At 41.5% G+C, this 11717-nt stretch overlaps 1 protein-coding gene across 1 annotated transcript; it reads left to right on the forward strand.

Annotated features, from left to right (window-relative positions):
- Window positions 1-857: 857 nt before the first annotated feature.
- Window positions 858-10842, forward strand: PDK4 (pyruvate dehydrogenase kinase 4). Its single transcript, XM_061996421.1, has 11 exons — window positions 858-1206; window positions 2041-2182; window positions 3191-3262; window positions 3843-4027; window positions 4377-4466; window positions 4924-5001; window positions 5661-5737; window positions 6439-6537; window positions 6820-6930; window positions 7268-7381; window positions 8395-10842. The coding sequence occupies exons 1-11, from the start codon at window positions 1053-1055 to the stop codon at window positions 8536-8538; spliced, it is 1266 nt and encodes a 421-aa protein (XP_061852405.1). The 5' UTR covers window positions 858-1052; the 3' UTR covers window positions 8539-10842.
- Window positions 10843-11717: the final 875 nt, after the last annotated feature.

Raw genomic sequence — 11717 nt, forward strand, 5'->3', positions numbered from 1 at the left:
ACATGCTCCTGCTGTTATTGACCAAGACTTAGGATGTCAGGAAATCCTTTGCTGACATTAACTCTATTCTTCAATGCATTATGCAAAACCTGCCTTTAGTGAACTAGACTTGGCTTCCTGGGAAAAAGTCAGGCAGCCCTGGAGATCAAAGGTCCCTCACCAGTGAAGAGGAAAGGTGTGCAAGCTTTTCCCAGCTTGTCAGGGGCCCTAGAAGATGAGCTGACCAGGAGGGCTGTTCAGCCAGTCACCGCTTCTGATGTGGGGGCAGTGCGTCACCAAAGCGTCTTTGCATATTTGGTCACTATTAATCTGGGTCACAGTGACGACCCACATGTCAAGCACCCTGAAGCCTGTAGCTAGGATCTACTTTTGGTCTTTTTGCACTACACCTACTCTCTGGGCCAACCCCGGACTTGCAGTAATTCCACCGCTGGCACTCCCTGCACGTAGAGCACAGGGATGGTTCCCCCTTTGATTAATCCACAAGACATTAGAGTACCCCCTACCTCCGGCTGGCCACAGAGCTGGCACGCGGCTGACAGCGACCCCTGACCTGGGTGCCCGAGAGGCGCGCGCGCCCTCGGCTCTTGGCACGGCTGCCCCGCGCTGACATTGGCCGGGCGCTGCCCAGTAAACAAGGTCACCGGAGCCGTCGCGGGACCAGCGCTGCCCGCGGCCGCCCCTCAGCTCAGCCCTCCGCAGGGGCTGGCGGCGCGCCCGCAACCGCGGGGCCGTGTGCACAGCGGGCGCCGGCCAAAGGCTGTCACGAGCCGGCCCTGCGCAGGGAACGTTCCGTTACGGGCGGCGGGGTGCGGCCCGCCGGAGCCCCGCCCCCCGGCACCGTAAATACGGGCTGCACGTGAAGCCGCACGGCACCGGAGAGGGGACGGCGGGAGCTGCGAGGGTAACCGCCCACTGACCGACGACCGATCAGCGACTGACTGGCTGGCATACTTGACACACACGCACACAACCACCGACCGACCGACCGACCAACCAACCGGCACACCTCACACACACACACACTCCCCCCGACCGACGCGCCGGGAGCGATGAAGGCCGCCCGGATCGCCCTGCGTACCGCCGCCCCCCTGGCCGGGGCCAGCGGCGGCAGTATCAGCCGTCACGGCCGTTTGCCACGGGAGGTGGAAGAGTTTTCCCGCTTCTCCCCGTCTCCACTCTCCATCAAGCAGTTGCTGGACTTCGGTGAGTGGCGAGACGAGCAGCGTGGGGTCGGTCAGCGGGGCACGGCTGCCAGCCCGTCGGTCAGGGGCTCGTCGCTCCGCTGAGGGGCGAACGCGGGGGGCTGCAGCGGGGGCGGGCTGCGGAAGGCGGTGGCCCGAGCCTTGCCCGCGCCTCGGCCCAGCCAGGCTCCCCAGCGCCAAGGCGGACGAAGTGGTCTGCTCCTCGAACGGCCGGGCTGAGTCTCTCTCGGGGACCTAGCGGGCCCAGGCAGGTGGCTTTAGGAAAGCAGCTGCCCCCGGCTTCAGCTTCTTGCCGGCCAGTTGCCAGGCAATGGCGAGCTGTACCTGCCCCGATCAAAGCTGAAGCTACGCTACAGTCCTACGTCGGAGGAGTTGAAGGGATGGCCGGGCGTAGGAGTGATAGTTAAGTCGGCTAAGGATTGTTTTCGTGTTTGCGGAACACGTTATCGGGGAGGAGCCGTTAGTCTTGTCTTGCTGGAGTGAGCAAGCTGTACCCAGATCCAATTACCGCTATGGTGGCTGAAGTCTGTGCCTACATGACATTTCCAGACGTCACCCCTGAAGAAGCCCGTGTTTACAAAGGCTGGAGCGCTTCTTCTAGAGGATTACAAATAAGTCCCGTGTCAAAATGGAAAATGTACAAATATTCCTCCCAGGAACACTCTGTGACTTGCTGGCATGTAAACAACATTCAGTACAGATACATAGACTTGGGAGAACTAGTCAGTAATAGCATGATGATTGCAAAGGAGTATAGTCCTGAAGTCCATGGGAGAGACAGCTAGTTGTATCTCAAAACTTTGTAAACAGAGTTTTTATTTTGTTATTTTCGTAGGCTCAACTAATGGATGTGAGAGAACTTCGTTTGCCTTTTTGCGACAAGAGCTTCCTGTGCGATTTGCAAACATACTGAGAGAAATCGAGCTTCTTCCTGATAAATTACTAGGCACTCCATCAGTACAATTAGTGAAAAGCTGGTAAGTAAGAACTACTTGAATTCAGCCTGTAAAATAACATATCTTTGTAACTTATTATTGTAGACATTTTCACATAGCAGAAGAAAATAACAAAATACAATAGAAATTAAGTTCATTCATCAAAGCTGAATTGCAAGTTGTTATATACTGTTCTTTGCTAGCATGCTAAACTGAAAGAAAACTTTAATTAGCTTTTTAAAATGAAACTAACAGTTTGAAATACCTGCTAGAAAAAAATCTCACTTTGTAGTCTTTAAGATGGGAGAGAGAAAATGTGCTCTGTTTTCACATAGCATCACAGACCCTCAGAGCTACACAAAAATGGGAAAACAGGCTATATACTTGTTTGTGTGTCTTGCTCATGGAATTAACAGAACTTGTGTTCCATAGCATATTGCATCAGTCTGTGCACCAAGTGTTTGGAGTTCGGTTAATATGATCTTTGTGGTTGACACAGTGATTGAATCTGATTTATCCATGCTTTACTGGCACGGTTGCAGCATTTGCAAGGATGACTGACATCAACAGCAAAAGTGAGGTCCAGAAACTGTTCTTAATTTAGCAAACAGTTGTACCTTTGCAGTGTGCATCAAGACTGTCAGATGTTAGCACAAGAGGCTTAAGTACTTAGCTGTAGCTAAAGCTCATCAGATTTGGAAGAAATCTGCTTAGGTGGTTTACTGATCAGTAATTGTCATTTGGATCTTCTTTTGAAGTACCTCTCTTCTCAAGTATTGTATGGGGATCCTACACACCTAAAGTGAGGGTTTAGATTCCTTTCTGGATGGCAAGCCCAAGAAAAGACTTAAACTTTGAGGGTTCAGGGTTTGAGGGTTCAGACGTGTCCATCTGTGGCTGCATACCTGGATACAACTTGGATACTTCAAAGATCCTTTAAATGACTAGCTTGCTTGTTACGAGTGATGATTTGGACAAGACAAAATGTTTTTCCTATTTCTAGACTAATAAAATCAGACGAATAGCATATATTTGTTATGTTTTCACTAGGTACATCCAAAGCCTAATGGAGCTGGTTGAGTTCTGTCAGAAAAGCCCAGATGACCAAAAAGTCTTATCTGAGTAAGCTTTTCATTTGTTTCTTTGAACTTTTGATCTCACATTCCACTTATCACGGTATAGTCTGTTTAAAGTGACAGCTGTCATCAGCTGAATTTGATAATCTAGCATGAAGTGCTGTACATAGAGCAAGCTGGTTTAAATCTCTGTTCACATTTAGCAATATTACAAATAATTTGACCTGTTGCAGCTCATTTTCAGGGGCACACTGCCCCTTGAACTGCCATGGCAGAAACAGCAGCAAAAACTATCTGTGAATTAACATCACTGCTTCTTTCCAAGACGTTAGCTAGGGGTGTTTTCCCTTCCTCACATTCTCCTCTCCTCAGACTATTATGAATAAGTAAACAGGATATGAATTTGACATGGCAAACTATTAGATCTTTTGTATTAAATATAACAAACTCTTCTGGTTTATGTCAGTGAGGAGTTTGCTTTTAAAATAATGAAAAAAAGTAGACTGTAATGTAATGTTAAGGTTGTAGGCACTTACCTGTGCTGCTACTGGATAAGATAATGATATTGTACAAAGCTTGCCTCTGTGTAGTCTTAGAATCTTTCTAAAAAGATCTTTTTGCCCTAGCTTTATAGATACGTTAATTAGAGTCCGAAACAGACATCATGATGTGGTTCCTACAATGGCACAAGGAGTGATTGAATACAAAGACACTTTCAAAGTAGATCCTGTCACCAATCAAAACATCCAGTATTTTTTGGACCGTTTTTACCTGAGTCGTATTTCCACCCGGATGCTAATGAACCAACACAGTAAGTAGAAATTTTTACCTGAGGAAAAAGCTCAACCTAATGAGAAACATGTTTATGTAAACATTTCATGAAACTCTTGGAGGTCTGCCTTAGGTGATTTTGTGTGACATGGAAAAGTTTGAATGCATGACTAATGAAGGTAATGGGATCTAGATGGCAGCCTAAGTGCAATAAGTCTTGTGTGGAATATGTAGGGATCTTGTTCATTACATCTGAAAAGCCTTTAGATGCTGAACTACAGGAAAGCCAATAAAGTTTGCTGACAGTCGATAGCATTTTTTAAACTCAGGCTTTATTTTTGTAATATAGTATTTGGAATTAAATACAGTATTGTTTTCATCTCAAACAGCCCTTCTTTTTGATGATAAATCTGGCTCTGGGCACCCGAGGCATATTGGAAGCATTGATCCTTGCTGTGATGTTGCTGAGGTGGTGAATGGTATGTATTCTCGGCTCCTTTAGATTTCTCTTCACGATCAACACATCTGATTGCAAATAGTTTGAGCGACCAACATGTCACATAGGATACTGAGTGGTTTCTATAGAAAGAGCTGAAAGCAGTCTGTCAAAACATGAGCTTTAAAATACTAAGTAGCAGTGAAAAGTGGGCTAGAGTAAGGCCTATCAAGTGACAAATGAGGTAGGAGTTAGTTGTCTGTGGTGTGGAAATTGGTCTTACCTGCTCATAGAAAAGAGATGGATCTGTTTGACAATTAAGTGGTACTGAAGATTTGCCCATGCTCCTGTATTCTAAGTTTGTAATGCACATAGTGGATGCGATGTTATCATTCTTTTGAGACGTAGGCTTTGAGTCTGTAACACCTTTTGCCATCTATTAGAATGAACTTCTACAGTGTTTGATGTTACACTTCATATATTTTACTTAAATATTTCAGATGCTTTTACAAGTTCCAAGATGTTGTGTGACCAGTATTATTTAACGTCTCCAGAACTGAAACTTACTCAAGTGAATGGTAAGAAGAGAGCCTTTACATCTGTCTTCCTATCAGTAGCCAAACTGCTGCTTTTACTGAATCAAATGGCTCCCATTTCTATAGCCATAACAATACATACCAGCTGATCTGTCTTGGGCTAGCTCCTCTTCAGTTCATGTTACAGACACCTCATTTCAACCCTCATCGTGGAACTCGGGTGTCATTGTATCTTAAACACTAGATTTCTTGAGATTTCATATTTATGAATTTGAGAGAAGTAAGAGTAACCTGTACTTCAAGTAATACGATAGGTTGCTAGTGAGGAGCTCTGTACCCGAGGTGAGGAACTAGGGCTACTGACTGAAATGCTGGTTCTGGTCCAAACTGGTTGCATGTGTATAATCTGAGGCTTTCTGCTTAACCTTGGAAATCCTTTGCTTATAAAAGGGAGTCAGTACTCTAGTTTTTCAGTTTATTTGAAAAAAACCTGTTACTAAGCAAGTGCCAATTACAATCTGAACACTGGTAGACTGCATAAAGTTGTTTGCTCATTTGAAGGAAAAAACCCCTAAAACTGAAACTTGGATTTATTTTCATGTTTGTTCTGGCATACCACTGGCTTATTGTAAAATTTGGATACAGTACAGAAAAATTCCATTACCCTTTTAAATCTTGCATATATTCTTCCTTTCCTCTAGGAAAACGTCCAGGAGAGCCAATTAACATTGTATATGTTCCGTCTCATCTTTATCACATGCTTTTTGAGCTCTTTAAGGTATGTCAGTATCAACTGTTTGTTCCCATAGTAGTCTGAGCTGAAGCATCAATACTTAGAATCTCTAGCTAGATCTGAATGAAGTATAACTTTGCATAGGACAGTGAGATTTCTGAAATGTTATGTATGGAAATAGCTTTGGCAGTTGGTAAAGGGATGATTGTAGGTGAGTATTTGGACACTTTTTTTTGTGGGATGATAAATGGGACAGGGTAAGGGGGAGAAAGAGTAAAAGTGGGATTTGGAGTTGTCTACTGCTAGCTACCTTCTAGAAATTATATCTGTAGTGAGGTTTCACCTGCTGCCTTTTCTGTGGAGCAGATGATAGATCTTTAAGTGGTGAGTGGGGCTGAACTAATGTGCTGCCAAACTTGGGAATTCTTTCAGCCTTTAGCAACTGGTGAACTCTGCTCTTCAGAAACCTGGTGATTTTTAAGGGAGTTACATTATTGCATTTACATGGGCTAAGTTGTGTTGGGCAGGAAGAGTGTCGTCTTTCACACATAGAAGAGTCTTTGCTATGCTTAGTCACTTTTAGGTGCAAGACCTCCTCTGCTCCTGTTATGCTGAATTAGTGTTTTCCCTGAAAACTAAGTACTGATAGGAGTGGAGGGTAACAGTGGTCACCCTCTGCATTACAGGGTATGCTTTTCAAATGCATAGGTCCAGCACTCTGGTAATGGTAACCTTCTTTTCCATAGAATTCAATGAGGGCAACTGTTGAATACCAAGAAAACAGTCCTTCCCTTTCTCCAGTTGAAGTGACAGTTGTTCTTGGAAAAGAAGACCTGTCAATTAAGGTACTTAAAACTACAATACAGGCTGAATGTAATCTTTATGGTTGTATATGCTGCAGCAAACTCTATTAAAACACCTTCCAGCCTCTGACAATGCATCAATGATACTATGCATGATACTATGTATGCTCATAGCCTCCATTTAGTACAATTATGTAATTGAAAAAGAATTTTCAAAATAATTGTTTGCATTTATTACTGTTGGAAAAATATGTTCAAATAAGAGCATTCAAAATACCATTTGTAGTACATGCTTGTAGTTAACTTTATTCTCTCTTAAATCAGATCTCAGACAGAGGAGGTGGTGTTCCTGTAAGGAAGATTGAACGGCTGTTTAGCTACATGTATTCCACAGCACCCAGGCCAAGGATGGATGATGGTCGAAATACCCCTCTTGTAAGATATTTTCGTTACCTGTGTTGCTAATAAGGTTGCTGTAAGTGTTGGACAAATGAAATGGGCTTAGACTATTGTTTGATACAGAAATGTACAAAAGTGGGACATGTATCTAAACACTCCCTCTTGCATGGAGATTTTTTCTTTCTTGTGGTTTTCTTAATGCTCAGTTTCAATATTCTGTATAAAACTGATCAGATGTTTCAGTGTTCTTAGAAGAGGAAGTGCAAAGGGCTTTGTAAGAGTTTAAAATTGTGGAACACTTTCTAGCTATTTAAATTAAAGTCATAAGCACTAGTAAAAAATAAATTAACTTTGTCTTGTGCTGTATTTTTAGGCTGGCTTTGGATATGGCTTGCCAATTTCTCGTCTATATGCTAAATACTTTCAAGGAGATCTAAATCTCTACTCCATATGTGGTTATGGAACAGATGCTATTATCTACTTGAAGGTATGTATTTTGATTTAGTTAAATAAAAGGTAACTACCATTAATACAGTGAGGTAACTACTCAGGTAAAAAAATTGTCAGCTCATGAGTAGAAAACCTCATGTTTTTGTTAAGAAATGCCAGTAAAATTTGGTAACTGGCATATAGAGTTAAAAAGGTCACTTGACTTCAGTCTACTTAAACTACTAGTGAATGCCTCATTAGTTTTTGGATTTGTTACCTACTGGTTTATAGAATATAGAGTACTGGGAGAAAGTGAAGTAACAGTAAGGTGTGAGCAACAGGCCTAGTTTCTTTACTGTTGATTCTTTACCCTGACAACCAGAAAGTCTATAGAAAACTAGTACTATTGAGACTAGTACCTAGTCCTAATCAACATCTGTTGTGTAGCCCATATATGGGACTCAGATATTGATAATCTTGAATACCTGGCAAGTAACATGCATTGTTCTTTTTATAAGTAGCCTGAAAAAAAAACCTACATTTTTTTTACTGTTTTCTGAACTTACTCATGGGAAAAATTTACTTTGAATTTCTTCTGGTAAACCAGAGACCAGGCACACTGAAGCCCAGCTAGAGAAGCATTAGGAAAGGAAGAGATGGTTCAGCTATATACATGTTAGATTTCAGTTTGACCATTTCACAAGAGAATGTGATTTTTTTTTTCTTAGCTGCAAAATAAATATGGAAATGGGAAAGGAATGTACTTTAAAATTTTTCTGGAATATTGTAAATGAAAGTTATTTTCCAAATCATCCAGGTCTACCTCGAAAATAGTTTTGAGATTAACTGTTTCAGCCTATGAAAATGTGTAAATATGACTTGACGTTGCTGCATTTGTCCTGCCAAATTGTCCAGAGCAAGCACATGAGCTACTGCATCTATCATAGAAACATTTGCCTAAATAACTTTGTTTTGTAGTGTCACTGTCATGGAACATAACGCATGAATTTTTGCAAACTGCCATTATTGAGAGTTAGAAACAAATAACATTTTTCCTTCTTGTATTTTTAGGCCTTATCAACAGATTCAGTAGAGAAGCTGCCAGTTTTTAACAGATCCGCTTCCAAGCATTACCAGGCTACTTCAGAAGCAGATGACTGGTGTGTCCCAAGTAAAGACCCAAAGAATGTATCAAAGCAGACTGCAGCTGTCTGAAGAGAAGTTGGTATCCAGGCACCCAAGGGGATCAAGTTGGCTTCTCAAAGAACTAGTGTTTGGAAGTATTTATGTACCTTCAAACAAACAACTTCTTCAGTTTCAGGACTGGCAGAAGAGAAAGAAGATAAGGATGTTGTAGCCTAGGCTGTGTGCACTGAATGTGAAATCTTGCTGCGGACCTCCGGATAGGGAAAATAGGAACACATATGTCTTTAAAGAAGTGATGTGTATATAGGAAAATCTAAACTATTTTTTTGTTGTAATCAAAGACTTGATGTGGTAGAGGTGTGCAATTTTTGAGTCTTGTTTAATGCTTGAATTCTCAATACTGACAACATTGGTTATGCTGGTGTATATCTTTCTCCTAGAATAGTTATCAGTGGTTCATTTTATTACAGAACTTCTCAGGTAGATAAATAACACCTATACTTTAAAGCTGTATTTAACATTTGGAAAAGATCCACTTGACATGGCAGACTTGTAGCAAGGTACAAACAGCATTCAAATAGAGCCTGACTGGAAGGGAAGGAGCCCTGGGAGATAGGGAGAGAATGTTTTCTATATGTAAGGAAGTCCTGTTTTAAAAAATTATATTCCAGTAACAATTCTTATGTGATACTTTGCTCTGTGACTTACACTGCTAGATCTCTAAAAAATGTTAAGCTGTTCATGGAAAACTAGATAAGTAAGACTCTTATGCACTCCTGCACTCCAGAAAGCATGTGACAAGTAGATTGGTTAGGATTTTCGGAGAACTGGTGTCAGACACACAAGTTGAAGGGAGAAGTTGTGGTTGTTGTATTGTGTAAACATGACATTTAAAACATAGCCTTGTGGCTTCTTTTTGTCATGCTGTTAGATAATTAGTGGCTCAGTACACTAAGCCAAAATCTGCCTGTCATCTTTGTCAAATTTGTATTGGACCACACAAGCCTGAGGTGCATGGGGCTTCCTACACCCTGAGCTGTGATGAGCACTGAAAGTCTGTTTGAAGGGTTTTCAGGAAGAGTGGTGTTGGAACTAGAATTTTTTTCTAAGAAAGGAAAGGGTTTTTAATGAAAAGATTTTGGAAATGAGATGTTTCAAAAGCAGCACTGAAAACTGTAGAATAACTTTTATGAACAGCAAAATAATGGGGAACAGTCCCAGGAACAGTACTAGTGGAACAGCACCATTGGGAAAATGTTCCATTCTCTATAAGCTTTTTCCTTTCTCATCTTCTTTGTGCATTTTTCCCCTTGTAAGCAAGGTAAACTTAATGACAGAATAGAATTTAAACTATTGGACATTGCTAAACTGGCCAGTCAAATTTCATCAGAGCTATATAATATTACTTGAATTTTTTTACTAATATATTACCTGAAATGTGGATGATCCTTTGCAAGAAGTTCCAAGTGCAGTACTTAAAGCATCCTGCTCAGCTGTGTGATGGTTTTCTAACATAGATTTGTATTGATTGGACAGAAAACCACTCCACACTCTATGGTGGATGTCAAATATTTTTTTAATGGGAATAGGAGAAAGCTGAAACTATGTTATAGAAGTGCTATTGGGATAGATTTGTCAGTCAAAAAAAAGTATTCTGATATGCTTTATTTTCTTAATAAACTAAATTTAGAAGTAATGGTGATAACTACTGAGCATAATGACTCTGGTATTGCCTCAGGGCTGTTTTCATCCCAGAGAACAAGCTGCAGTCACCAAAAGTCACCAGATCATATATCTGAGCTCAGCTCGGGGAATGAAATGGGAAGTAAAAATTAGATATCTTTGTCTGGAATATACAGATGTGAAAAAGCTGCCTTCACTGCCATTTTACTTGAGTATATTGTTGATTTTATTTTTTTTTTGTATTGAATACAAAGTCACAGAACCATACCTAGTTAGTCATTGTTGTTCAGTAAACACAAATGATACCTCTGTCTGCACCCGGTAATACTTGAATATGACTCTGATCTCATGGTATACTGTGCTGCAGCTCCTCCAGGCAGGAGCTAAAACTTCTATCTCAAAGCAGCTGAAGCATGTGGGTGATGTGAACACATCTGTAACTGCTTGCAGAGAGAAGATGCAGGACACCTTCACGATGTAGACAGAGGTGTATGTATAGCATGTGGAACCCATGTGGAATCTCTGTAGTATTAAAAATTACTTAAGGGCTATCTACCTAGATACTACACTACCTTTTTCAGAATTTACTGTATTTTTATTCCTGAAAGTAGAGCTGTAGTTTTAAACCTTCTTCTTGGATGTAGATATTGAAATATATCATTTTGTAATAAAATCTTCTAAACAATTGTCTATCATCTATTGTTTTCTTTAAAGAAGTTTAGTGCAAGCAAGGACATTTTTTGGAAGTCTTATCAAATGGAGGTGAGCAAAGCAATTTTCATTCTATGTTACATAGATATGTCATATGCTGTGGTGCTGCAGGGATACAGCGACTGGCTGTGTGGCCCTGTGTGGAGCACACAGCCCCAGCAGGCAGTGGGGTGCAGCCTCAGCATGCTGCTCAGTGGACGAGCTCCTGTGGTCCAGAAGGTGCCAGAAGTCGAAGTGGCGCTTTTTTTTCCCCTTCCCTGGCACAAATCCAGTGAATGACAGAGGCCATGCTTGCAGCTCCTGATTCAGCAAAGCACCGGATGTACGGGGCCTGCTTGCTTAGAGCATGTCAGAGGTTCACTCAAATTAGCAAGTTTACTCACAGCTAAAAGGCATCCTGGTTTCACAGGAGATAAGCAGATGTTGCACTTCACCCCTTTGCCCCCTGATCAGGACTTACAAAGCCCAGTTCTTGATGTCAACAGAAACGATACCAAAGTACCCTCTGTTTTCTCTTCCAGGTCGTTAGCTAAAACGCCTACACTGATTTTGTTACTGGTGCCTTGGGCACACAGCCAGATTAAGCTCCCTGGAGCCTTGATAAAAATGGTTGTTCATTATTATCTTTTTCCTATCTCTTAACTAAGCTTTCAAATCCACCAGACTTTGCACTTAATATGTAATACTGTCCTTCCCTGAGCATTATTACAAAACAAGTTTTGCTACCTTTGATAAGAAGCACTACTGGGCTGGAAAAACAGATAATTTTTGTTTTCCTCTATGGTAATAATGATGACGTGGGAGAATTAGGTTATAATCCCCAAGAACTGCTTACCCGTACAGTTTTGAGCAGT

Source organism: Colius striatus, chromosome 5 (assembly GCF_028858725.1).
Source record: "Colius striatus isolate bColStr4 chromosome 5, bColStr4.1.hap1, whole genome shotgun sequence".
Lineage (NCBI taxonomy): Eukaryota > Metazoa > Chordata > Aves > Coliiformes > Coliidae > Colius > Colius striatus.

What these genes read in the sequence shown, in the direction of transcription:
- PDK4 (XM_061996421.1), top strand. Translation starts at nt 1,053, where the DNA reads ATGAAGGCCGCCCGGATCGCCCTGCGTACCGCCGCCCCCCTGGCCGGG. An exon ending in GTACAATTAGTGAAAAGCTG is followed by an intron (nt 2,183 to 3,190) that starts GTAAGTAAGAAC and finishes TGTTTTCACTAG; the next exon opens with GTACATCCAAAGCCTAATGG. An exon ending in TGTTGCTGAGGTGGTGAATG is followed by an intron (nt 4,467 to 4,923) that starts GTATGTATTCTC and finishes TAAATATTTCAG; the next exon opens with ATGCTTTTACAAGTTCCAAG.